At 41.7% G+C, this 26,813-nt stretch overlaps 1 protein-coding gene across 2 annotated transcripts in view; it reads left to right on the forward strand.

Moving 5' to 3' along the window:
• Window positions 1–20,312, forward strand: part of Drd3 (dopamine receptor D3) — a 36,283-nt gene extending 15,971 nt beyond the window's left edge. Inside the window, exons 3-7 of one of the 2 annotated variants that reach the window (XM_027936114.2) lie at window positions 6,561–6,703; window positions 14,035–14,231; window positions 18,548–18,680; window positions 18,780–18,827; window positions 20,116–20,312. In XM_027936114.2, coding sequence (XP_027791915.1) covers window positions 6,561–6,703; window positions 14,035–14,231; window positions 18,548–18,680; window positions 18,780–18,827; window positions 20,116–20,312 — 718 coding nt within the window. Of the gene's footprint in view, window positions 1–6,560; window positions 6,704–14,034; window positions 14,232–18,547; window positions 18,828–20,115 lie in introns of both variants that reach the window. The other variant, XM_027936113.2, reaches the window with a different exon arrangement.
• Window positions 20,313–26,813: the final 6,501 nt, after the last annotated feature.

The raw sequence follows: 26,813 nt of genomic DNA on the forward strand, positions 1-26,813 counted from the left end.
ATTAAAGCCGCTTTTTCTTTTTTTAAAAAAAGCAGAGTGGGAAGTCCTTGGAGCACAAGCCCCCTCCCCTGGGGTTCCATGCCTTCCTAGTAGGTCAGCCCCCTCCCACCGCATCCTGGTTCAGAGCTAACTAGGGGATACGGCTGAGAATGTGTCAGAAGAGGAGGACACGACCAAGCGGTGAAAATTAGAGTCCTCCGAGAGGAGCCCAGGAATAATGCAACCAAATTCATTCACCAGGGAGTTCTTTAAGTGGCTCTCAAATGGCACCCATCACACAGGCATGCCTCCGCGCCTTTGCAGCGAGCACAATAGGTACCAGATGAGTCACAGGCACCTTGGATTTTTAGTTTGCATCTAAATAAGCACTTTATATTTGCAAAGGGCTTTCCAGTCATTTGCAAAAAGCTTTCTCCTTCAACAACTCCACAAGGGGAGTCCACGGAACTAAAGATTTATTGAGCCCCCTGTCTGACCAAATAAAAGGTGGTGAAAAGCAGCCCTCACAGAGCTCTGGGGCTCATTAAACCCAGGCGGGAGTTAGAGTCAGGCCCTCCCACCCAGGCCAGCCTCTTTCCGCCCATTGTCAGCTTCCTGAAGAGGCACCCTTGTCAATTCCACCCCCCACCCCATCGCCCACTTTGGGACTGGCCTCTGGGTGGAAATCAAACTCTGCCAGGGTACTGAGACCTTCAGTAGAGTGACAAGCCACATAGACCCTGCTGATGGAATTGTGAGTCAGAAGATACATTGCAGTTAATTCATTTAAACAAAAGTGCTCAATCCTTGCAGCAGTCCTGTAGCCGAGTCCAAAATTAGAAAAATTGGTCTTTTGAGTCCCCCACTAGTATTCTCTGAGTTGCAATAAGTAGCCCCTTTGCTATGGCAGCCCACCTCTATAGGTTCCATTCCCTTGAACTATGTGAAGCACATCCGTCTACCTAGCACAGAATACCCTGGCTAGTTCTGTGCTAATCCCAACTTGCATGAGTCTAAAAGTAACAACAGTAACAATGCTACCATTATTTCCGCTGTTGCTATGTGCCAGACACAGTTTTTTGTTCATTATTGCCCATCCTCACAGCAATCCAGCCAGGTGAGTCCATTATCTCCACTTTACAAATAAAGCTTCTGAGGCTAGAATGTGTAGGTAAGCCTCCCAAGATCAAGCTGGTAGATGCAAGGGTAAGGATTCAGTTACCCTCCTCCTGCTACAGCACACTGCCCCACATGGAGACAGAAGTGTGAACCTCACTCTGGGTCCTAGCTATAGAATCAACTGCCAGGCTAAAAGTCTAGGCGCTACCACTTAATAGCAAAGTGACCCTGGGCAAGTCATTTAACTTGACTAGATCTCTTTATCCATTTAGTGGAGATAAAAACTACCTCAAAGGAGTTTAGAAGGATTCATGAATTGTAAAACACTACTATTTGTAAAACAGTTCCAACAGTGCCTAGCACACAGAAAATGCTATCTACTCATTTATTTGATTAAATAAATAAATGTTAATATTCGCTGATCGTGAGGAGTAAGACAATCATAAGAACTCACTGATACAAGTACTGATCTCTTAGGGTACCACAGTAACAATGACAATAACAATAATAATAATAATAATACTGTCTTTTGAATATTAAATATGTACAGGCATTGTGCTAAAATATTTTTTAAAAGCTACAGATAACCTCCTTGAATATTTTTTAACAGCCCTATTGGACAAGTATCATTATCCCCATTGTACAGATGAGGAAATTGAATCAAGAAAGTCAAACCACTGGCTATGGCCCCATTAGTAAGCTGCAGAGCCGAGATTCAGGCCCTGCACTCAATCTGCCTCTCCTGCGGCTGCACTTGACCATGGTGCACAGAGCCAGCACTGCAGAGTAATCCACACCAGGAAGGGCCTAGAGAGCTAGGAGCCCGGGCACCGCGAGCGACAGGGACGACCCGCCAAATGTGTGGAGTGTGTCTGCGCCGGGCTGCGGCCCTGGAGCACCGTAGATAGCGCTGCAGGCCTGACCGTCCAGGTGGCCCCTGGCCCAGCCTTCCTCTCCCTCTCTGGCCAAGTGCGGCAGCGCGACTCTCGGGGGCTTTGACTGGCGCTCGCAGACGGTCTGTCGTCCGGATCGGGCCGAGAGGACACCAAAAGCTAAACAGTCTGCCGGGGTGGAAATTCGGGGTCCCTGCAGGGGGTCCAGGAATCAAGGGGTCGGGTTTTCCCTCTCTGCCTCCCCACGGAGCCTGGAGAGCCCCCAGGTGAGCAATGAACTTCTCACCCCGGCGGACGGGCAGAGTTCTTGCTGCATTATGGTGCCCTCCGATGGCTGATTCTGGAACAGCCTCGATGTCTCAGTCACCTATGGCAAGCTTGGGCCCCCTTTTATTGTTTCATCATGTTTGAAAAAGAAAAAAAAAAAGTGTAATGTGACAGTGGTGAATTGTATTCTCATCTTTCACTTCTTCTTTCCTATGTTAACAAGTTAGAATCTTTGACAGAAACTTTCCCTAATGCAGACTTTTTCAAATTCATAAGATGCATTTGCTTGTTAAAAATACATATTCCTGGGTTCCACTTCAGAAGTACCAAATCAAAATCTCCACAAACGTGTCCTAGAAGTCTGCATTTTAATAGGACCTCCCTTCTTCCTCTTCTCAGTTAACCCCAGGCAATTAAAGAAATCAGCTAATTGGGGAAACTGTCCTGGGTACCCACAGTGCTAAGTACAACTCACCCTTGTCATTCTGACTTTAAGTATTGAGTAGAGATGCCCTTGAGAGGGAAGGGTGAACTCTGGAGACATACTGGCCTAGCACAACTCAATTGGCTGCTGAACTTTGGGTCCAGCATTAACCTCCTTATATCTCTGATCCCTACTTTATAAAATGGAGCTAGGTGGGGTTCCCTATATTTGTTGGTCCAGTGAATTAGTGGAGTCTCCAAGGAGTTGCTGGACATTAAAGTGTACAGATTGAGGAAATTAGTGTGCTAGAGCCAGCTTGTAACAGGCAGCAAGAACTGATTGGTAAAATTGTAGGAATTTTTTGAGTCAGTTATTAAGTCTTTGGTGGTGGTTTGAAATGGGCAATAGTAGATACACCTACATCATAGAAAATGCAAGTGTTACAAAGCAGGGACCTTTTTACCTGGAGAACCAGCTGTTAGCCATTACCAGCACAATCCTGTGAATGCACAGGATGGTCAGGTTCACTATGTGATGTGAAAGAAATGGAGAGACTTTGCCTAACTGCAGGTCTGGGTCAGAGGAAGTGGGTCCCATCTTTCCTTCCCCTGCCTTCAACTAATTGTTAGGCCATGACAGCAGATGCCTCAGGGTCACCACTAAGGGCAAGGCCTTGGTAGCTATATTTGACTTGAAACTCCAGCCATTTAAAGTCCTGAGGAGAGTGGGAGGCCTTGAGAAACACCAGGTGCTACTTGCCAGCTCCTGCACATACAAGGCAGGGATTCAAGGGAGGACATGTGTGTGCCTCAGAAGAAGGGAACTGGATTGTCATGACCTCCCTGGGGGGTTAGTGCTGGGATCTCAATTTGACCTTATTTAATAAAGACCCTATTTCTCCCTCTTCAGAAAGAACCCACCTTTGTCATGCACTATGGTGCCTCTTATGGTTTGGATCTGCAATGTCCCCCAAAGGTTCATGAGTTGAAATCTTGGTCCCCCAATGCAGTGGTGTTCATTGGTGGCACTTCTGGGAAACAACTTGGATCATGAAGACATCCATTGGTGTCTTCATAGCTGAAGGGCTATTAAGAGACGGGGCCCAGTTGAAGGAAGTAGAACACTGGGGGCTTGATATAGAAAAGTATATTTTGTCCTTGAACTCTTCCCTACTTTCCTCTGCCATTCTCTTCTGCAATAATATTTTTGCCTTGGAGCCAGACAACCATGAGCCAAAATAAATTTTTGTTCCTTTAAGTTGATTTTCTCAGGTACTTTATCACATCAATAAAAAGCTAACACTGCCAAAGACAACTCTTGCAGAGTTTGCCTTCACCTCAGAACTCACAACTGTCTGTCTTTGAGTTGTTCTTTTAGGAATTCAAATGTTAACATTCTAAAATTAGATGCATAAGAGAGAGATTCCAGCAGCACTGGAGCACAGGAGCTGGACAAACAGGAGAAATATCAGAGAGCATTGCTCAATACCCATCAGACCAACATCTGTCCTTCCCTCCCTCAGTCCCAAGCCTTGAGGTACCCAACAAGGGTTAAGGGAGCTACAGCTCCAAATCTGGCCCCCAAGTTCCCTGAAAACAAAGAAGACAAAAAATGTTGATCCATGGCTAGGACCAGACATATCTTAGATCCCTTGAACTTTGCTAGGATTAGAACTGTTCTCATGGCCCATGAGGCAATTAGTCAACAGCTACTTACTACTTCCTCTGTGCAATGACCTATGGGGAATACCAAGACTATATAATGATTTGAGCCATTGAGTGACTTCAATCACATGGGGGAATCAAGACCTGCAAGCAAGAGGGCAATGTAACTGATTGGCATAGGAGTAGTATGAGTTCAGAGGGAGAGGTCTTTATAAGGTAAAAAGGCCAGGGAAGATTGCTGGAGAGCTCATCTGAGATTAAAGGAAAGCAAGATTGAGTTTTGGAGGGAGGGAGAAAGGATAATGGATGGAACGAAGACACCAGTCTCCAACAATTGTAGAGTGCCCATCACGAGGCCTGTTTGTCTGGAGCATGAGCACGTGTCAGGAACTAATGGGGGTTAGGTTGGCAAAATAATGAAGTCATGTTGAAGGAGATTAACTTTGACTTGTGGGTATAAAAATAGCCAATGACAGTGTGTTCATTTACTACTGGAATATTTTCCCCCGCCCTCAGTAAATGGACAGCTCCCTCTTTTCTTTGTCCAGTTGTTGTTGGTTTGTCCCTTCTTTACCTCCTCCATTGTTCTCTAATGTGGCAACCAGCTTCCTTCATGGTACTTTTTATTTTATATTACCACATTTGTTTGCTTTTTATGGTTCATTGGCTCTGCTTGACTCTAGGCTCAATGAGGACAGGGACAATGTTCCTTTCACATAGTTCTATATTTCCAGAGTAAGGTCTGGTATGTGGTAGAAATTCAATAAAATTGAATGAAAGGTAAGTGAATGAATGGGGAAAGAATATGGAAGGGTCAATGGAAAGTTAAAGGGCCTAAGTTTTGAGTAGAGATGCCTTGAGGAAGGCAGAACATGGAACTAGAGTAAGGGGTGTGGGGCGCTGGGGAGATGTTTCAGACACCTAGAGTTTGCAATGACTAGAGAATAGTCTTTCAGGCAAGTCCAACAAGCAGCTGTAAATACGTATGAGGAGTTGCCTCAGAAAATACAGTTTCTAACTAAAGAACTAGGCTCTGACCATGTAAAAGTATAAAAACTGAATTTTAAATTTAGCCTTCATTGGATATAACTCAACTTTATTCTCATAACTCTATTTATTAATTGGAATGGTATTCACTCAGGGGGTTTGTCCGGTGTTGTGAATTTTCTTCTCCCTTCTGCTAGAGGAACTCACCAACTCAGCTCTCTGCTCTCTGCAAGCACTTAGACAACCTGTGGGAAGAACACCGAGGCAGCGTGGTCCTGTTTGCCTGGATGCAGTTTCTTAAGGAAGACACCCTAGCATACCTGAACATTGTCTCTCCTTTTGAGCTCAAGATGGGCTCTCAGAAAAAAGTGCAGAGAAGGACGGCTCAGGCCTCTTCCAACACAGAACTAGAGTTTGGAGGAGCTACTGGATCTGATGTAGACCAAGAGGAAGTTGTGGATGAAAGAGCTGTACAGGATGTGGAATCATTGTCAAGTCTGATCCAGGAAATCTTGGACTTTGATCAAGCTCAGCAGATGAAATGCTTTAATAGTAAATTGTTCCTGTGCAATATTTGTTTCTGTGAGAAGTTGGGTAGTGAGTGCATGTACTTCTTGGAATGTAGGCATGTGTACTGTAAAGCCTGTCTGAAGGACTACTTTGAAATCCAGATAAAAGATGGCCAAGTCCAATGCCTCAATTGCCCAGAACCAAAGTGTCCTTCAGTGGCCACTCCTTTCAAAGTTCAGCACAAGTGGAGGCAGAAAGCAAATGATGTATTCAAAGGGGTTAAAATTTGTATTAGGACAGGAGTAGGGATAAACATCTTCTTTGGGCATAGTCCAGTCTGGAAAAGTGTGGGACAAGGAAAGGCACCCAGAGCAGCACCCTGAGCTTTCAGAGTGAAGGGCATGTGGCTGCCAAGGGCATATGCTGGGGGCATTGACCAGAAGCTCCCCAGCTGCTCCATGTTGCTGCGTTAACATTTTCATTCTCATTCCCTTGCTTTGCTCATCTTCTCCAAAAGAATGTTCTTCATCTCTCTTACCTTGACCTTTCTACACTTTTCGTCCAAACACTTTTCTAACTTTTCCAATTAAAACGTTCTTCTCCTGCCATATGTATCAATCTAATTCTTTCTCTAGTAACCTCTTTGAATTTGTCTTCTCAGCAACACTTCCCCTTCCTGTCTCAACATGCCTACCCTCTCTCCCTTCCCTTTTGCAGGTATACTGCGGTGGTCATGCCAGTTCACTATCAACATGGCACTGGGCAGAGCTCCTGCCGACGCGTGGCTCTCATGATTACAGCTGTGTGGGTACTGGCCTTTGCTGTGTCCTGCCCTCTCCTCTTTGGCTTCAATACCACAGGTGAGATTGATGGTTTCACATTCAGTACCTGAAATTCAGCACACCTGAGTGACTTTGAATGGTGGCCAACCCTGACATTTCTGATCCCTGGTCAGTGTACTTTGGAATCAATTGAGTATGCTATAGACTGCAATGCTTGGGCCTTTGTTGGGCATAAATAAAATAAATACAAAGCCAAACCTCATCAATCATTGGCATAAGGGTAAAGTTTTACCCTGATTAATGAAAAAGTCTTTGAAAAGAAATATAATTTTGAAAGACATATCATTGTACTCATTTGAAGACATATAGCAGTAAAAACAACTAATCTATGTTAACAATTTAGGTGAGGTTCGCCTAAAGATGACAATTCATAACAGACGTGTGATGTAAGTTAACATCATAAAAGTCCTGGGATATAGTATATGTTTCTTTTAACCATTTCTGACACTTGGGAACTAGTATAGATTCCAAAATTACTGAAGTATTTTTTTTAATATACAAAAAGTGTGGCTATGATAGTTGGCACATGATATATCTTCTACTGGATGGATGGATGGATGGATGGATGGATGAGTAGATGCATGAATGGATGGATTGGATGCATAATGTGTATATGTGAGATGTTTGAGATTTTAAGCATATGACACCATTCCAAATTGATACCTCCTATGAATCAGTGTGTTTTTTGTCTGACCCATGTCCATCTCAGCCTCAGGAAATTCATATGATGAATGAAAGCTATGACAATATAACTTGTTAAGAGATAACTGAATTAGTAGAGTTCTAGTGTTCATCTGGATTTCTTATTTTGTCCATCTGCATTGATTCATTCAATTCCTACTATGTTCCAGATTGGTGAATTTCTGGTGTACATGTACTAGTCACATAGCCAGGTGCTTATGTATATGCAGATATTATAAGTAACATAGTACATCCAAGTACAGGCAAATCCTAAAGTAAAAATAATTTTCCAAATGTCATTTCCTGGACAATGATTTAGCGGTCAGAACATATTAGGAAAATAGGTTTTGGAGTCAGAAAAGTCTAGGTTCAATCTCCAGTTCTATTTATCAGCTATGTCTCCTTAAACAAGCTACTTTCCTGAGTTCAGTTTCCTTATTGGTAATTTTGGGATAATAATACGGTGGAGTACAAACTTGAGTAAATTCAAATATAATAGATTCAGTCTGTATATTTTGTCAGAAAGTTTTCAAAATTTATTTTTACATTTGGTCCCCTACAAATAAGTCCAGTGACTTCATCTCTAAAATTATATGCTCCATATGAGCTCTATAACATATGACATATTAATATATGTAGCATTCATCTTTACTTATTACTGTTCAGGGTTATAATAAAAATCATGCATATCTTTATATGTGATTTAGGGGATTTTTCAAAGCAAATTTCAAGTCTATATAATTTTTACTTCATTCATTGATCTTAGAATCTAACCTTACATACATTATAACTTCACCATACCTCCTTCATAGAGACATTTTGGGATAAAAAAAGGATTAAATTGAGATAACATCCGTAAACATGCCAAGCATATACCACCTACTCAAAATCTTCTTTCACTGTCACTTAAAGGTTAAGTGTCCAAGTAACCAAAAAATATTTCCCTAGGTAACCCAGAATATTCACAAAATATGATTGTTATCATTTGCTATTTTGATGTTTTTTATTGATTTTTTAAAAATAAATGACAGAAGAATGCATTACATTTTTTATTACACATATGTAGAGCACAAATTTTCATATCTCTGGTTGTATAAACACAAGACATGTGCATATTGCATAATCACTGCAAAACAGCACCCCTATGCTGCTAAAGAAGTTGGCCCCAGTTGGATGTGCTGGTGCACACCTGTAATCCCAGTGACTCAGGAGACTGAAACAGAAGGATCATAGGTTCAAGGCCAGCCTCAGCTATCTAGCAAGACCCTGTTTCAAAATAAAAAATAATTTAAAAAAACCGAATAGGGATATGGCTCAGAAGTAGAGCACTCTTTCCATTCCCAGTGTCATGAGGAAGGAGGAGGAAAAGGGGAAGGGGAAGGAAGATGAGGAAGAAGGAGAAGAAGAAACTGACCCCACTAAAATACCCTATTTGGTGAGTGTTAAGTTTACTTTATGGGTTAGTCATATAACCAAGTTACCTTCTATAACCTTGTCCCTATGCACAAATGCATTCTAAGTGGAAATTTTTACTGTGGGGAGCTCACTACCATTTCTAGACCAAGGGACTGCATACCTGTGGACCTGCCGCAAATCCCCAGCAGAGTCTATCCAGAGTCTACCCACAAGCAACTCGACTTACTCTTACTTGTGCAGAGGCTGGTGGGGGACATCTACTCTCATAGATACACACACCCTGGGGACAGATGAAAACATCTCAGATTCTGACATTAGACACACATCCCAGTTCATGTCAGCATCTAAGTGAAGAATGATGAGCTAATTGCAGAGTTGTTGTCCAGTGAGATCATTATTGTTCCAAAAACAAAACTCAGTAAAATCTTTGCAAAAGGATTTTCAAATTTAGAATGGAGAAGGCAAAAAAGGCCTGTGACTAAGCACATGTACTCTGGTTGCTCTTGCTTCTCTCCAGATTTCTAAGTTTATTAACGACACTGCAGTAAGCCCTCCAATTATTCACATATTGTCAAAATGCCAGGTGCATTGTAAGAGCCTAATAGACAATAGCTGGTGTTATTGTTATTATTTATTTTAAAAGTTTTCTTCTTAAAAAAAAAGTTCTTTTTATTTTCTTCAAAAAAAAGTTTTTCTTTTGATATTAGAGATGGAACCCAGGGGTTCTTTCCCTCTGAGCTATATTCCCAGTCCTTTTATTTTTATTTTGAGACAGTATCTTTCTAAGTTGCCGAGAGTCTCTCTAAGTTGCTGAGACTGGCCTCAAACATGCCATCCTCCTGCCTCAGCCTCTGGAGTCTCTGGGATTATAGGCATGCATCACTGCAGCCAATTCCATGCCTCAAAATTTAATGATACATTTGCTCCAAGGAAGATCTAAACAGTGATGATTCTGCAGGCGTTTGTAGGGGAGACCAGTAGTTCTTCTTAGAACACAGTTCAGAGAATTAGTGAGCAAAACCCAAAGCAGAGAATCCCAGCCATTCTTCCCTGCCTCTATCTGACCTTTATAGCAAAACTTCATTATCTTGATAGATGTTGATTCTTCTGGCAACAAGGAAGTTCCCAAGTTCATTCAAAAGAAAGTCCAAGATAAATGACTTCTCTCAACCATTCTTTCTATTTACTCTGTGAAAAGTAGAGGGGGAAAGGACAGGATGCTGCCAATAACATCTAATCATGGAAGTAGCTGGACTTTCACTAAGAAGTGCCAGACACATACAAAAATATATCTGGCAGAGCTCTTCTTTTAAGGACATGGGGCTGCCCCATGCTGTTGTAAATTGTTAGAGAACACAAAATAGAGAAAATTTGAACTTCAATCTTTTCCAACTCGCAGCTGCTTTTATGCTCTGAGGAAACGGCACTGGGAGGTGGGATCTGGGATCACAGACTTCCACAGCTGTGGGGCCTGGCTGACCAGTGTTGCCCCATCTCCCAGCAGAGGCCCAGCAGTCTACTGAAACATCACATCAACAGCCCTAACAACTGCAGAGCATAGTGTGTCGGTGCTAGAAGCAGCCTGAAAGATCTCTGAAGGAGTAGCTCAATCCTTTCATTTCACAGATAAGAAAAATAACTAGCATTCAAATTTCTGCTAAATCAGATGGCTATTGTGTTATAAAAAAAAAAAGAATTCTAGAATGAATAAGCAATAGATGGTGACAAGGGTTTAAGAAAACTTCAAGGAAGGAAAAACTTAAAGTTAAGAAAATCCTATCAGCTGGCTTGATTTTCCTTTCAAAAAGAAATGGAAGAGTGCTATTTATTTGATTTTGGCAATAGAACATCTCACCTGACTTTCAGAACACTGAAACCCTAGGGATGGGGGCAAGCTTGGTTGCTCAGAAGTTAAAAGAAGAATAGAAGCATACAGTTAAAAGAATAATGGCTCATCCTAAAATCAGATTCATCAGCATCTCCTGTCTTTGGAATCAAGTTAAGGTCAAATCCTGCAATGAGTTTAAGTTCATGAATCTTTTTTTTTTTTTTCCTGGTACTGAGGATTGAATCCAGGGGCCCTCTGCCACTGAGATTCATCCCCAGCCCTTTTTATTATAAGTCAGCTAGTGCTTATTTTGAGACAGAGATATTCTCCCTAAATTTCCCAGGCTGGCCTCAAACTTGCCTCTCACCTCCACCTCCAGAGTCTCTGGGATTACAGGGGTTCATCAATCTTCTTTTGGCCTTGCTATTCACATCTCTGTGGGGCTCTCAAGTTCCCAGGCTGGTCCACAAAATCCTCTTAGATCCCTTAGTAGAGCTTTCTAATGTTTTTATAAGATAGAACAGACCTTCATGCATAGTAATTGCTCTATAAAAGTTTATCAAGTAAATAGACGACTCTCCACCATCATCCTTTCTTCCTTAAATGTTGAGCTTAGTTGAGATTGGAGATCCTTCACACCTACCTGGCCTTCCCCTTATCCTCCAGCCAATGAGTGCTTATGGCTGATATAAAATGCTCGTTTATACATTTTGCTCATTTATTCATCTTTGTGTAGTTGTTCAATAACTGCCTGCATGGTATTGTTTGGCTTTCATCTCCTAGGAAGCCTCGGCTTCCTGGAGGGTTCCCTGCCCAGATCACCTCTTCAGGACTCAACAGAGAAGCTTTCAGAATCCCTGCTGTGTGCTGCCCCTGGCTGCCCTGCTGACAGGATCCATACCCAGGCCAGGCCTGCTAGAGGCTGGGGTGGAGCCACATTCATGGCCCCTGACTTCAGGGGCTTTCTGTGCAGCCCCAAGACCACACAGCATGGGAAAATTCCAGGAGAGGCTACAAAACTTGATCAAAGGGTGGGCGGTGGTTTACTTAACCAGGGGAGGAAGGAAGGGCTGGCAGTGCCAGTTCAGTGGTTGTCTAAGAGGGCCTGCATTGATCAGCCACCCTGAAGAAGCTATGTGCCCTCTCTTCACTTTCTCTCTCATACACACACTTTCAATATTTTAATAGGAAAATAAATGCTTGCACATGATAAAACATTCATAAGGTGTAACGACATAATACGTAAGTTTATGTAGGTCTCCCTCCTGCCCCAGATTGCTCGCTCCCTCAGCCCCCTCCCTAGAAGTAAACACTAATAATCTTGAAAGATCAGGCTTGAAACACACACACTCACGAGTAAAAAAAGTAGAAGTTTGTAGTTCATCTATAAAATTTAGAAGTTGGGTTCCCAGGACCCAGACGAAGGCAGAGAACAGTAGAGGATAAAGTGGGGGGACAAATAGGGAATATCCAGCTCACCAAGGATGGCAGCAAAATGAATCATGGAAAAGTAGCCCTGCCACCTGCCTGGCTGCTTCTCGCAGGCAAAAAAACAGCCAAGACTCCTCATTATAGGACACATTTCAATCATGGTCAGCTGCTGACAGCAGGGAGCTGATTTCAGGAGAGGGATGTTCACTGCTTACATGGCTCCCTAGAGATTCAGAGAGACCACCAACTGATACCCCATCCCTCCTCCAACCTCATCAGACCCTGAATAATAGCAAAAGATGCCAGTTTAGTGACCACTGCCTAGGGACATAAGAGCCATTTCCTAAGGGATGCTGAAATGCTTTGGTTAAGATGATAAGGTCTTTACCTGCTTCACAGGAGAATAAAGATTCTGGTGGCAGTGTTGTTGTCATTAAAATGCCTCACTGACCACTGAGCACACTCCCGCTTGTCATTTTGATTCTTAGCTATTGTTCCCTTACTTTCCCTGCAAATATTGTCCACTCTAAGTCTCTCTCCATATTGCCACTCCAACTGATACCTTCCCTCTCAAGTTCACAAAGCTCAGGTAGGTAAACTATAGAGTAAAAGATAATAATCACTGCCATTTATTCTCATTAATTGTCACAATCACTATTCAGGAAATATTTTTATCATTTTTTTATGGGTAGTGAAAGTGAGACTTGGTGTAGTTAGGTAAGATACCCAAGGTCACACAGTTACTGAATGTAGACATAGGTCTCACGCCTAGGCCATCTGGCCTTTATCTACCTCAGAAGACCAAGAAGCAGAATGAAGGCCCCCATGTGTTCGTCAGTTTCTTTCTCCCAGCTCACATCAGAGGCTGTATCTCCCAAAGCCACATTTGGGTCAGGGAATTCCCAACCCTTTATGAAGATTGGGCCAAGTGTGCCAATAGTTATCGAAAACAGTGTTGGACAAAGCATAAATGAGCCATGTCACAATGGTAAAGGGAGGTGGAATGCCAAAATTACAGAAAGAACATGGAGTCTGCAGTCAGACTGGCTAGAGAAATGCATCTTTCAGGCTGTGTGGCCTTAAGCCACTTAATGAACCCATCTGAGCCTTAGTCTAATCATAGGAGCAGAGAGAGTAATGGTACCTCCCTCATATAATATTGCCATAATGATTAGGTCAGATAATGTGTTCAAGGCTCTTGGCACATCACCTGGCAGAAATCAGTTAGGTTTCCCTTTCAAGGTGGAGCCCATTTCAGGCCCTAACCTGGGTTCTGTAGGGACCTCAACATCTGCTACAGAAGAAGGCAAGCTAGAGGGACCTCCTAAAGAGAGTGGCAGGGACACTTTGGACATAAGGCAGGGACAAGGACTCTTCTGAATTTGCATTCTCCACTGTGACAATATACTTCCAATTCTCTTCTTATCCTACCCTGCCCAGTGCTAGGATGCCCTAAAAAAGCATATGCTTGTCTTACATTCAGCCACCACCTGCCCCACATCCTGAATTCAAAAGAAGCTGCTTCCTTCCACTGATTTCAGCAGCCCACTCCTGCTTCTACATTAGGAGGCCCTTTGCTGGGGGCCACACCCCTCCTAGAGTCTCTGTCCTCCTGCTCTGCACCCCACCGCCAGACTCCAAGGCTGGATTTCCATGTGACACCACACCACCAGGAAGGGATCATTTGTCTATCTGCGCAGTTACCTTCTTCAAGGGCAGACACAGCGTTGATTCATCTTTGCAGCCCTAGTGCAGAGTGGTGCCTAGCATATAATTGTGGCTGAATTTTCTTTTTAAGTGAACTGTAAGACACTCAAAGATCGATTAGACCTCTTAGCCTCAAGGAGCTGACAACATAGTTGTCTGAGACTGCCTGTCCCTACCCTCCATTAGAAGGTAGAAGCAGTGCAGGTCACCTGGGTCCAAGCTCCGTGTTCCCTTCTGAGGTCTAACGGTTGACAAACTGTTAGCTTTCCCCTTCTCTCACCCACAGGGGACCCCAGCGTCTGCTCCATCTCCAACCCTGATTTCGTCATCTACTCTTCAGTGGTGTCCTTCTATGTGCCCTTTGGGGTGACTGTCCTCGTCTATGCCAGGATCTATGTGGTGTTGAGACAAAGGAGACGGAAACGGATCCTCACTCGACAGAACAGTCAGTGCATCAGTGTCAGGCCCGGCTTCCCTCGACAAGTGAGCACCCTGGAGGGGGCAGAGGGTGGCAACATCAATCCCGGGCTTCCAGCCTGTCCTGCCACATGGGAGACAGAGATCTGGTACTACCTTCCAACCCATTGGTATTATCTATGCTTTGAAGGTAGCAAATTCAATCTCAAGCGTGCACTAACGGGCTCTGCTAGAACTCATTTTCTTGGCAAGATAATAGGAGAGTTTCTGGCTCCTTCTGCTTCCCTTCAGAGCCTTTTGTTTCCTCTAAAGGGCCAGCAGTTCAGATGTCCAATAAGGATTAAGGATTTATTTTATATTTTATTTTGCTGTCTTTGGTTGCAGGGCTGGGATGGAGTAGGGTTTCAGAGTTTAGTGTGGCACTTGTACAATGCACTGCTGGTGGGTTCCCAGAACCAACTTTTTGTTCAAATCACTCAATCTAAGAATCACTGGGGTCTCTTGAAATCTTTTTTCCTTCCTGATCTGCCTAAGGCACTGACTAATTGGTGGAATGATTTGGGTCTTTCTAGGCTCTAAAGAAAGGTTTTTGCATCAGTACTGATCTGCAATTGTATGGATTTTAAATTCTGCTAATTCCAGTGCCTGGCACATGGTAGCTTAGCACAAGTTACTCACTGAATGAATGAACTAATACCAATTGCTTATAATCTACTAGGGAAGGGATCATGGGAATGTTATGTGCCCTCTGTCTTCATGGAGCTTTGGATCTAACAAATAAAGCTCACTTCCACCCAAAACCAATGAACAGCTCAGAACTGAGCAGGATGTTTGCCAAATGTGAGGTGAAGCCAATTAAGCATCCAGGTATAAAATGCTGTGGAGATTATGAAAAGAGAAAGACAAAAATTCTCAGGAAAAAAACTTCTTAGACACAGTAGAACTGAGATTAATATTAAAGGCAGAACCAATTTGGATGTCTAGATCAATTTCTGATGACCTAAGTGAAAGTCTGACTCTCAAAGTTGAAGTCCCAAGGATATGAATATGTTGCATTGAAAGCAATGTCAGGCTGCATGATTATATATGACAGGGCTCAACTATGCAAAGCTCAGCCCAGAACTGACTGCCTCTCCTTCAACTTACCCTAGTCTTCCTGTCTGCGGCTACACCCTACTCGGCAGTTTTCAATAAGGTCCAGATTTCCATCAGATACCACAGGAAAAATGGTAAGTAGGCCATGATGTGTATCATAGGAAAAGAATAAGATGCTGATTTGTCTTGATTCCATTCCCATTTCAACATGTAATCTAGTCCTGATTCCACACATATTTGCACTACCTGACAAAATCTGAGAGTCATGATTTAAGCTTCTGAATGGGATTCACCAAATAATATTCAGAAAGCATGTGACTGTTGGACTAGATCCCAATGACTAAAGCCAATGACTCTTAGATGTGGTTTGAAGATGCCACAGCCATTTGCATTAGAGCAAACAGGATGTCAATGAAACACATGTGAACAGAACCGAAGAAAGCAGGGAAAAGAGACTTTCAAGAGTCATATTTGCCATTGAACATGAAGAAGACCAAGAAAGTTTTATGGTCACCTGAGCATTCTCCTTCTAATTCAAGCCAGCCTGCCTCCCTATCTCCCAGAATCAGAATGAAGCCTGGAGGTGTTCAATATAAGTTCAGTATTCCTCTCCCTGAACTCCACATTAGGGATAAAATGTCAGAAATCCATAAAGGTTTGAATCTTGTCCAGTCTCTTTATAGTTAATTAACCACTTTTTACACAGGTCTTATGTAGCAATTAGAGACTCTTGTTGTAAATCATGAAAAATAGTTAAGCAGCTTAAAGTTGCCCATTGTAAATCCAAGGTCTGAGGAGCCTTCAAGGCCAAAAGAGATGTGTTGACTACAAAGGTGAGATTGAAAAGCAGAGCAGCTTCATTGCCAGAAGTGTGAAGAATTAGGCTCTGTCCTGCCATCTGGAATTGGAGATCTCTGCCAGCCATACACAGGAATCCAGTGTTTTCCTCAGATCAGGGAGGTAGTAAGAAGGATTTGCAGAGAGAGCTGAAAAATACTCACCAACATAATATCTTGGAAGAATCACTTTTTTCCAGTGTTCTCTAGTTCTAGATTTCATAGGTATTTCCAAGATTTTGATGCCATACCCCTGGTATCAAGAACAATGCATTAGCTGGCACAGTGGCACATACCTATAATCCCAGCAGCTCAGAAGCTGAGGCAGGAGGATTTCAAGTTCAAAGCCAGCTTCAGCAAAAGCAAGGCACTAAGCAACTCAGTGAGACCATGTCTCTAAGCAAAATACAAAATAGGGCTGGGGATGTGACTCAGTAGTCAAAAAAAAAAAAAAAAAAAAAAAAAAGAACACTACATTAGAAGTTAAATATTGCTATTATAAAAGATCAATACATGCCAGCTTTATCATAAGTGTAATCTTGATTATAAATTATCAAAATATAATATGCTCATATTAATTAGCAGGAAATTCCATCAACATGAAAAACAGAAATTTTTTGTTTTGCAGGGGTGGGGTTGGTTTGGGGGTTTTGTTTTATTTTGTGTTTTGGGGGGCAATACTGGGGATTGAACCCAGGGGTACCTTACCACTGAACTACATTCTCAAGCCTTTCATTTTTATTTTAAGACAGTCTTCCTAACTTCCCCAGAGTGACTTTGAACTTGCATTTCTCCTGCCCTTAATATCCCAGGTCACTGGGATTATAGGCATGTGCCATCCCTCCCAGCTTAAAGCCAAAAGCTTTAAAAGTATATATTCTCCTAGAATTCCTTTTTGCTAAGCAGTTTTTAAAACACTAGATCACCTTGATGACCCCCTTGCATTTACTCAGTGTTTATGAGTATGATTTCTTGAACTAAGTAGAGAAAAGCAAAGGATTAGGGGGACCAACACTGACCATTTATGTAGAAAGGAAATGTCATCAGAAAACTGGTCAGGCAGCTCAGAGACTCAGTAAGATGTCTGAAGAAGAGCTCCTAAAGATGTTGTTCATTATCAGGAATAATCTGGTTAGAAGACCTCACACATAGGACATTGAATATCACCACTGTTAGAGGAATCCTGAAGTCTCCCTGCTTCACTAGTTCCAGTTCAAAGCCACAGGTCTGAAATCTATGATTGCCCAAGTTTGGTTCATGTACCAGAGCTCTAGCTGCCTGGCAAGACTGGAGAGAGGACATGTAGTGAATAGTTGGCTTTATGGTAATGAGAGTTGGGTACTCCTGCCTGCTATTCAGGGTTGACACAAATGTCTGATTCTTCAAACATAAAAAGAAGTTATGATATTGAGCACAATATTCAAACTGCCCTCCCCCTGGCAAAATACCGGAAAAAAATAACATTCTGTTTTCTACTCTCAGAGGCCACTCATCTTAAACCCATTTTTCCCAGTTTGTTTTTGGTTTTATAAATGAGGCTCAGAGATATCAAATTAACTTACTAAAGAATATCTACTAAGTGAGAAATATGAGATGAAAATCCTTGGGTTTTTTTTTCCTTTTCTTATTTTTTTAAACTTTCTATTATGGAAAATTTTATTAAAAAAGTAGAAAGACAAATATAACAAACTCTGTAGTCACAATCAACCACCTTCAGCAATTATCAACTTGTGGTCAATCTTGCAAATCTGTGCTCCCTCCTACGTTTGCACACCCTCCCTGGGCTATTGTGAAGCAAATCTCAAATACATTATTTTAACTGAAAATATTTATGTAAGAACCTCTAAAGGATATGGACTCATTTACAAAGCACATTATCCCAATACCACATGACACCAAAAAAATTAATAATAGTTCTCTAATACCATTAAGTGTACAGTCAATGTTCAAATTTCCCCAATTGTCTTATACATTTTTTGTTTATTTGAATCATAATTCAAATAAGGCCCATAATTTGCAATTGGTTAAATGTTGTTATTGTTCTTGTTACAAAAATGTTGAAGAAAACGAATCATTTCTCTTGTAGAGTTCCCACATTCCATGTTTTGCTGCCTATATTCCAGTTGGGTCACTTACTGTATTCCTCTGTATAACCTGCTCATTCTTACTCAAAAGGGCCAGACTACAATCTTCTGCTACCCTCCTCAAGGGATTGCTGTGATCCTCCAATGTTCTATATGTGGGAGGCGGCTTTTGAGTTGTAAAGTCAAAAGCAAATTCCATTTCCCTTAACTTGCCATGGTCCTGCCCACTCTCTCAGATAGTCCTTCTGTGACTTTCATAAATGATGCCCTCTTCTTCCTTCTTCACATTTTCTGTCGCCTTCTGGAATATACAGAAGCTAAGTAATATTCTCAGAAATTTCAAAACCCTCTCTTTTCACACCTGCAGCCCCTCTCTCCTGGCCAGGCACACTCGGAGCTGAAGCGCTACTATAGCATCTGCCAAGATACTGCCTTGAGGCAACCAGGCTTCCAAGAAGAAGGAGAGTTGAAAAAGGAGGAGATGACACGGAACTCCCTCAGCCCTACTATGGCACCCAAGCTCAGCTTAGAAGTTCGAAAACTCAGTAATGGCAGGTTATCAACATCCCTGAAGCTAGGACCCCTGCAACCTCGGGCAGTGCCACTTCGAGAAAAGAAGGCAACTCAGATGGTAGTCATTGTACTTGGTAAGTGTAAGTTGGTGAGTGTTGGGTTGGGCTAGATTAGATTGGGTTAGGTTTAGTTAGTTGGAGTTGGTGGTAGGTGCTAGAGTAGCCACATTTGACAAAAGATGGAAATTCAATGATTATAATTTTATAAAATGGTTATAATACAATTAAAAACACTTTTGTATAAATATTAACACTGGTGGAAATTCAAAAGAAATTTATGAAGCTGAACAAGCTACCTAATTGAGTTATATTTTGCTGTCATGTGGAATTATAATGTATAAATCAAATAATAATGAAATAAAAGGATCTGAGACATGTTGGATATTTAACAAATGCTTACTTATTTTTAAATATTAAATTAAAAAATAGGGATGCAAAACACTTTGTCATTTGTATGGTAAGATAACATCTAGATTATTTTAATGCAAAGAAAAAAAACTGAAAAGAAATTCAGAGAAAAGTCAAAAGTGATTATCTTTGAGTGGTAGGTGGTAATTTTTCTTCTATTTTTCTGTATTTACCAAGTTTTCCATTATGTATATAATCAAGGCTAATTTTATGGTAGAAAAAGTATAAACTTTATTTAAATAATGAAGTTAAAAATTGCTAAGTCACAAGTGCCATGTAGATTAATGAAAGCAATTCAGCCTGTTCAGAGTTACTGACAAAACCCAATGAAGGACTTGACTAGAACCCCCACAAGGTCCTCTCCCCCACAGCAGGAACCGTGACAACCACATCTTTAGTCTTTGTATGAGAGCCTAAGATCATGTCTCACATATGTAGACACTGAATAAATGTCTGAATTGAATTGAGAAGGAGAAAAGACTAGTTCAGAATTACCTAACTACCAAACTAAAAATTGGTCTAGTAACATACGCCTGGGGTGAATCAAAGGCATTAGCAGTTTTCTCATCTTAAAAAGTGGCACAGCTGGCATAGTGGTGCACACCTGTAATCCCAGCGTCTTGGAAGGCTGAGGCAGGAGGATCACAAGTTCAAAGCCAGCCTCAGCAAAAGTGAGGTGCTAAGCAACTCAGTGAGACCCTGTCTCTAAATAAAACACAAAATAGGGCTGGAGATGTGGCTCAGTGGCTGAATACTCCCCAAGTTCAATCCCTAGTACAAAAAAAAAAAAAAAAAAAAAGAAGAAAGAAAGAAAGAAAAAAGTGGCTAATTGCAGATGGTTATCTAAAACTTCTAGTATAGTAGCTTCATAAAGCAGATACTCAGAAGTCATTTTCATGTTATAATAAAGGGGAAGCAAAATCCTTACCCACTCTTTCTTTCTTTGCAATCTTAGGAGCCTTCATCGTCTGCTGGCTGCCCTTCTTCTTGACCCATGTTCTCAATACCCACTGCCAAGCTTGCCACGTGTCCCCAGAGCTCTACAGTGCCACAACATGGCTAGGTTATATGAATAGCGCCCTTAACCCTGTGATCTACACCACCTTCAATGCAGAGTTCCGCAAAGCCTTCCTCAAGATCCTGTCTTGCTGAAAAAGAGGTGGCAGCACTCCCTGTATCCACCTCCAACCACCAGGCTGTTGGACCCCTGACCAGAGCCTGCTCAGAAAGACCATGCATTGTCCTCTGGCATGTGGTAGAAGGAAGATTGCTGGAATAGGGTGTCCCTGCATGGCAGGTGTAACCAACTGCTTCCTCCAAAATAGAATGTTCTACCTCCCCAGCTAACATCTGATTTCCTTCTGACAATCTTTAAATGGTTGAAAGCCCCTAAGTGATGAGCAATAATTCATAGAAGTTGATAAAGCATGACTCTACACAGACACACTGTTGTCATTGGAGGCCTGATTCATCGCAGTGAAGGAAAAATGAACAGATTTCATCCTTCTCAACTTGCCAGGGGTCCTTGAAATCTCAGCCAGTAAACCATCTTGCGGAATAGCCCATCTCTCTTCTTTCAGACCTCTAATTAACTGTCAGTTCAAATAACCTTGTACTTCTGTGTACTTTTCCCTCTTGGTTGCTTTTTTCCTCTACAGTATCCTGAAATTTGAAAGGCAAGGCCAGTGCTTCTACCTCTCTGTAGATTCTAATTGGCTACGTTTGATGAGGCGAATTCCTCACTACAAAGGAGAGACACTGTCCCACATTGGGACCTGGGCTTTGTTTCAACCTTGCTATCCTTGTATCCTTATATTTTAGTTCTAAGAAGCTCTTTGACTCTATTCCCTTCTTCTCTGGGCAATCTCAACATCTCAACATCCAGAGTCATTCAAGATGGGTATGTCCATGAAAGGAATGACAGTTCCCACTGTAGTGACACTGTTGAACTTGGTGGTTCTGAACATGCTTTAGACATACTTTCCATAACACCAGAAGGTTCCTAGCTAGGGCACCTCCATCTGCTGCTTTACAGAGATGCAATAATTTCAGACCCTGTGACTTACTAAGGAGTGAGTGTATGTGAAGTGACAGTCATCTCCCAGGTTTTGAACAAATATCAATGACCAACACAGCTCCTATCCTCAAGGAGCTCACTACCTGCTCCTGTGTTTGCTCATTTATTAATAAGCCTAAGGGTGTTAGGAAGTCACCTAGACTGCCAGAGGACCTCAGAACCCAGGGTACTGGGCAGGGTGGCCGTCCAAAGTCATGATACAGATAGTCTTTGAAAACTCCTAGTACAGATCCTAAACATCATCAATCTAACAACTGAGATAAAAAAAAGTATAAGAGAAATAATTTGTAAATGTCATTTAAAATTGCATTTAGAAGGAACTATTTATAATCTCACCTACAGAAGCTATTTTTATTGATTGTAGACTCAAGATAAAATTTATGGATAATTTATGAAATATTGTCATCCTGAACTTTGATAAATTTACCTTTAAGAGGTATTAGTGGGGCTAGGGTTGTGGCTTAGCAGTAGAGCACTCACCTAACATATGTGAGGCCCTGGGTTCCATTCCATCCTTAGCACCACATAAAAATAAATAACTAAAGGTATTGTTTCCAACTACAACTGAAAAATAAATTTAAAAAAAAAGAAAAAGAAGTATATAGGCATGACAGATTCCTGTTGCAATACTATTAAAATTTTAAAGTGCACAAGAACTTGACAGGGAATCCAAGGCCTCCCTTACTCCATCTTCTTCCTCTAACCCTGAAGTTTATAACAAGGAAATAGATATGCCTCTAGTAAGTTAGTTACCTGTTACTTGGGAATGCTTTTAATTCTAGCATTTTAAAAATGTTATTATCTATAATAATGCTTATACTGTCACTTGGTAAGAAAATTCTGTCTGCTCACTCATTCTTGTACCTGGTGTCAGCTAGAGAGCAACAGGAAGAGGCTTCATTTCTGAGGACCTTCCACAGGTCTGTTCAGGTGGTGGCTGAGCTGATGATGCCACCTTTTTCAGAAAATCTCCACATCTTGTTGGCCTGCCCCCCATGTGGACAACCCACACTGTAGAACATCCACTACTGTTTTGTTTACTTCTCTCTGAGCTACCCTGGGTTTCAACAAATGCAGGATTAAATTTGAATTCTATCTTTTCTCTGAAAGAAAGGGAAAGGCTAGTTGAATGCCCACGGCCTCAGAGATGGTTGACATTAATGGTTCAGAGTCTTTGGGTCCAAAACCAAGGGAGGTCAGAAAAGAGATTTGTTTTTGTGAATGCTTGGGTCAGAACTAAACAGAGAGGCAGAAAGGTTAAGAGATTCACTCAGAACTGGTCGTTTCCTGGATGTCCTAACTCCCAGCTATGTGCTCTGATCATTTGGTATCTGCTGACATTAGAAAACTGAAAAAGCTTAATTTGAATCAATACACAGAGAGCAGAGAGGGCATGACAGGCAATTAACTTGATTCCTCCATTCTACCTAATTGTCTACTCATCAGCTTAGGAAGGGAGTGAGTTTCCATGACTACCTCCTGACACAAAGACTCACTGCAGGTGATGCCAGTGTCAGCTCTGCTCTGCAGCACACTGGCAGAGACAGAACCGAGAGTCCATGAAAAACACAAGGCCTGGGACCTCTTGCTTCCCCCAACCTCAATTAATCACCCCACCCCTGTGACTGTGCATTGAGTCCCTGCTTTGTATAGAATCTTCTGGGTATGGGGAGGAGAGGCTGACAGCCTCTGAGGATAACTGTTCCCCAGACATGGAGCTGGGCTGAGCCCAAGATGGCTCTGACCACCTTATGTAAAAAATGGTGGGCAGACAGTCAAAGGCTGGAGTTCTGGTGCTAGTACAGATAAGTGACCTTGGGCAAGTGTTTCCAACCTCTCTGAGCCATTTTCCCCATGAGGAAAATGGGGATCCAAAGACCTGGCCTTTCTTACTAGAATGTTTGAAGATTAGATAAAATCACAAATTCACGTTGTTTCCATTTCTTCCTGTTGCTATGACAAAATACCACAGATTGGGTAATTTATCAGTATCAGAGATGAGTTCTGGAGGCTAGAAAGTCCAAAATCAAAGCACCAGAAGGTTGATGTCTGGCAAGAGCCAGGTCTCTTCTTCTGAGGGTATCTTATGACTGCATCCTCCAGATGGGCAAATGCTGTGGCATTTGTAGACAAAATGCCTAGGGCAAAAGTAGGCCTAGCCAGTTCTTCTCTGATCCTTTTATAAGGCACTAATCCCACAAATGAGGTCAAAGCCCTCATGACCTACTCATCTATCTCCTCAAGATTTCACCTCTTAATATGCTGCACTGGAGATTAACTTTCAATGTGAATTTTGCAGGGGACAAAAGCATTCAAACCATAGCGGAAGTGCTTTGTCAACTGTAAAGTCCTAACAAATGCATAAGATTATTATTATCGTTGCTGTTATTTTTCCCCCTAAGCAGCTATTGTTGTCACACCTATCTGGTTCGGTCTACTCAGAACCTCTTTCTCAAGTTATTTGGCACAATCTTTTTGCGCCTCACCCGCCTTGTGAAATCAGATTTTTCTCTTGTCTTTTATTCCCTAAATGCACCCAGGATACTCCAACTTTGTAAGCTAATTGCTAGACAGAGGAATAGCACCTAAGAGGACACCCTTTCCTGTTTATATGTCACGTGCCCTAGTATGTTATGATCTAACACCCAGGTTGACAATGGCAGACACTTGCCTGCTGAAGGCTACTTGTGTCCTCTGTTTTGCAAGACATCTCTTTGTCCCTTATGATGTCTGAACCTGACAACCCTTCCTCTCACTTCACCTCTTCCTGCCTGGGGGAATGATCTTGGATATGGTGTGTTAGTTTCCTAGGGCTGCCCTAACAAGCTACCCCAAACCAGGAGACTTAAAACAACAGGAATTCCTTTCTCAGTTCTGGAAGCTAGAAGTTTCAGAGGCCATGCTTCCCCTGAGGCTCTTGGGAAGGACCTTCCCTTGCATCTTTCAGCTTATGGTGATGGTTGGCAACTCTTGTTGTCTTATTGTCCCTTGGTTTGTGGCAGCCCAACTCCAGTCTCTGCCTCGTTTTCACACTGGGGCCCACCCTGATCCAACATGAACTTATCTTAATTCTATCTCTAAAGACTATTCCAACAATAGGATTACATTTATAAGTTCTGCAGTTTTGTACTAACTTACCTTTTGGGGGACAAAATTCAACCCATAAAAATATGGTGAGAGTGGTCTGGAACACAAGAGGATATGGAATTTGGAGAACTTGGAAAAATATTCAAAAGTTATATCATTCGGAAGGCAAGAGGCCAGATTCCAGCCTTGGCACATAGTTCCTTTAGTGGTCTGGGTCTATAAACTTCCTGGAGCTTAACTTCCTTATCAGTGAAAGTGTTAAGTCTGCATTCCTAAGACTATGCTGACAAGCTAAAAATAATTCCAGAAGGATATAAATTATCTTCAAAGCCCTAAAACCCTGTAAACATGGTTATCAATAAAAGTCAAAGCTGCTCAAAAACAAGTCTTTTTCTTTTCTACATCTTACACAAGGAATTCAATTATAAGCTCACTGAGGATGGGGAAAGCTAAATGGAAATATCACCTATGTATCCTACTCCATGCACAACACTCCAGACTGACTGAAGGTGACAGAGAGTTTTTTCCCTTTAAGAAAAATTAATATAATTGAGTCTTACATTTTAAGAAAAATTAATATAATTGAGTCTTACATTATGCTTGAGCAGATTCCATAATTCTCCATACTAAGGACCCTTAAAAGGCTTGTAATTTATCACAACCTATAATCACAGGATCTAAGAGATGAAAAGGACTTGAGACTAGTCCCCAAGTCATAGCAGAAATTCCCTCGAACACTTTTGACTTATGATCATCTAACTGTATTGAGACACTCGCTCATTCTTCCCAAGAAATGTGACAGGTTGCCCTTTAGAAATTCCTCCCCCTTACTTAATCTAAAATCTGCCTCCTTATAGAATCTATCCTTTGTTCCCATTCTCCCCTCCAACACAGAAACCTTTCCATCTTCCCCATGACGGCCTTTGTGGGATTAAGACAGTTCTCAAAGTTTTAATTCCTTTCTCTCTACTTCAAGTAAAATTTTCTTACACTATTCATCTTGGTTGCTTTCCTCATTTATGAGTTTCTCTTAAAGACCCCAAATAGAATTTAATTCTCTAAATGCTGTTCAACCGGTTTAGGATTCATTATTCCCCATGATTAGATAATCAATTTTTAATGACCCAACTCCACTTGCTTGACTTTTTAGGGCTCATATAGAAACTCTGAAGAAGGGGTTTGCCTACAGAATGGAGAATTTTAATGGATATGACTTAGGGATCAACACCTATAGGACAGAGAAGGAAGTAGGAGTCAGCAGTTGAACTGTGATGCGAGTCACACCAAAACCTCAAACAATCACTAGGGAGCTGGGGGAGGGGGTGTGAATACAGCATTTATGGCCACAGCCAGTTATTGGATGAGAGCTTCTACTTGGCCTCCTCACTACACTAGTTCTTGATCCACAAGCCAAGCAAACAATGGAGATTTTACCAACTACCACATATGTCCATTCCAATTATAAATTAGAATGTATAATATTTGGGAATGAATGAATCAACCCACTGTGAGTCATTATTAGACCAGTATTACATTTACTACCTGGCTTCTGTATGAACCCAATATAACAGTGGGACCATGATGACACTTTGTCCCTAACAAATACATTCTCTGAGCTGGAAATTCCCATGTAGAAAGTTTACTAGAACTTTAGGATCAACAGGATTAACACCTATGTAGGATAAAGGAAGATTGGGCAGATAAGAAGTAGAACTCTGAAACAGAAAAAAAAAAAAAAAAAGTGGAACTCTGTTATAATAAAGGTTTCAGTAGGTCCCAGAGGGGCCTCTACGTCTGAGATGGCCCTTCAGACTTGTCCATGCTTTAAGCATTTAAACCAGGCTTTTCTATGCCCATATTGATCAATTCTAGAAAGCAGCGATCTCTAAGGAGATGGTGCAAACTAATGGTGATAGCTCTCTTCAGCTGAAGTTCAGTCCTAGAGAGGGACTCAGCAGAGAACCATTGGCCACTGGCCACAATACTCCCTGCCACTGGAGAAACAACTGCTTTGGTCTTAAAGGGAGACTCTAGGTAGTAGACCATGATATCCACTACATGGCACAACTAAAACTCTCAGCTATTCTGCTAAATCATGCCTTGCTCATCTTGAAGTTTTACAGTAGATTTTTGAGCCAATGCTGCATCTTATTTTGAAAGCTATTCAACTTGTTGGTTTTACTCTAGCATTCCAGCCTGCTAAGTCCCTTCAAATTTTAATTCTGATATCTACTGTCTTACATTTCCCTCAAGATTTGAATTATCTTCAAAGGAAAGAAGACATTAAAGGAAATGTTGTCATGTACTAATAAAACACTGAGGCCAGGATCCTCACAGTCACAGTTGTATGATATTTGCAGGACACGCACACACTATCACTGCTCTCCCAGCCACCCTCAAATGCACTTTAGATTATTATTATTACTATTATCATCATTATTAGTAGTATTATCTGTTCCACTAGTTACCTTCATATTAATGACAATATG

This window comes from Marmota flaviventris, chromosome 8 (assembly GCF_047511675.1).
Source record: "Marmota flaviventris isolate mMarFla1 chromosome 8, mMarFla1.hap1, whole genome shotgun sequence".
NCBI lineage: Eukaryota > Metazoa > Chordata > Mammalia > Rodentia > Sciuridae > Marmota > Marmota flaviventris.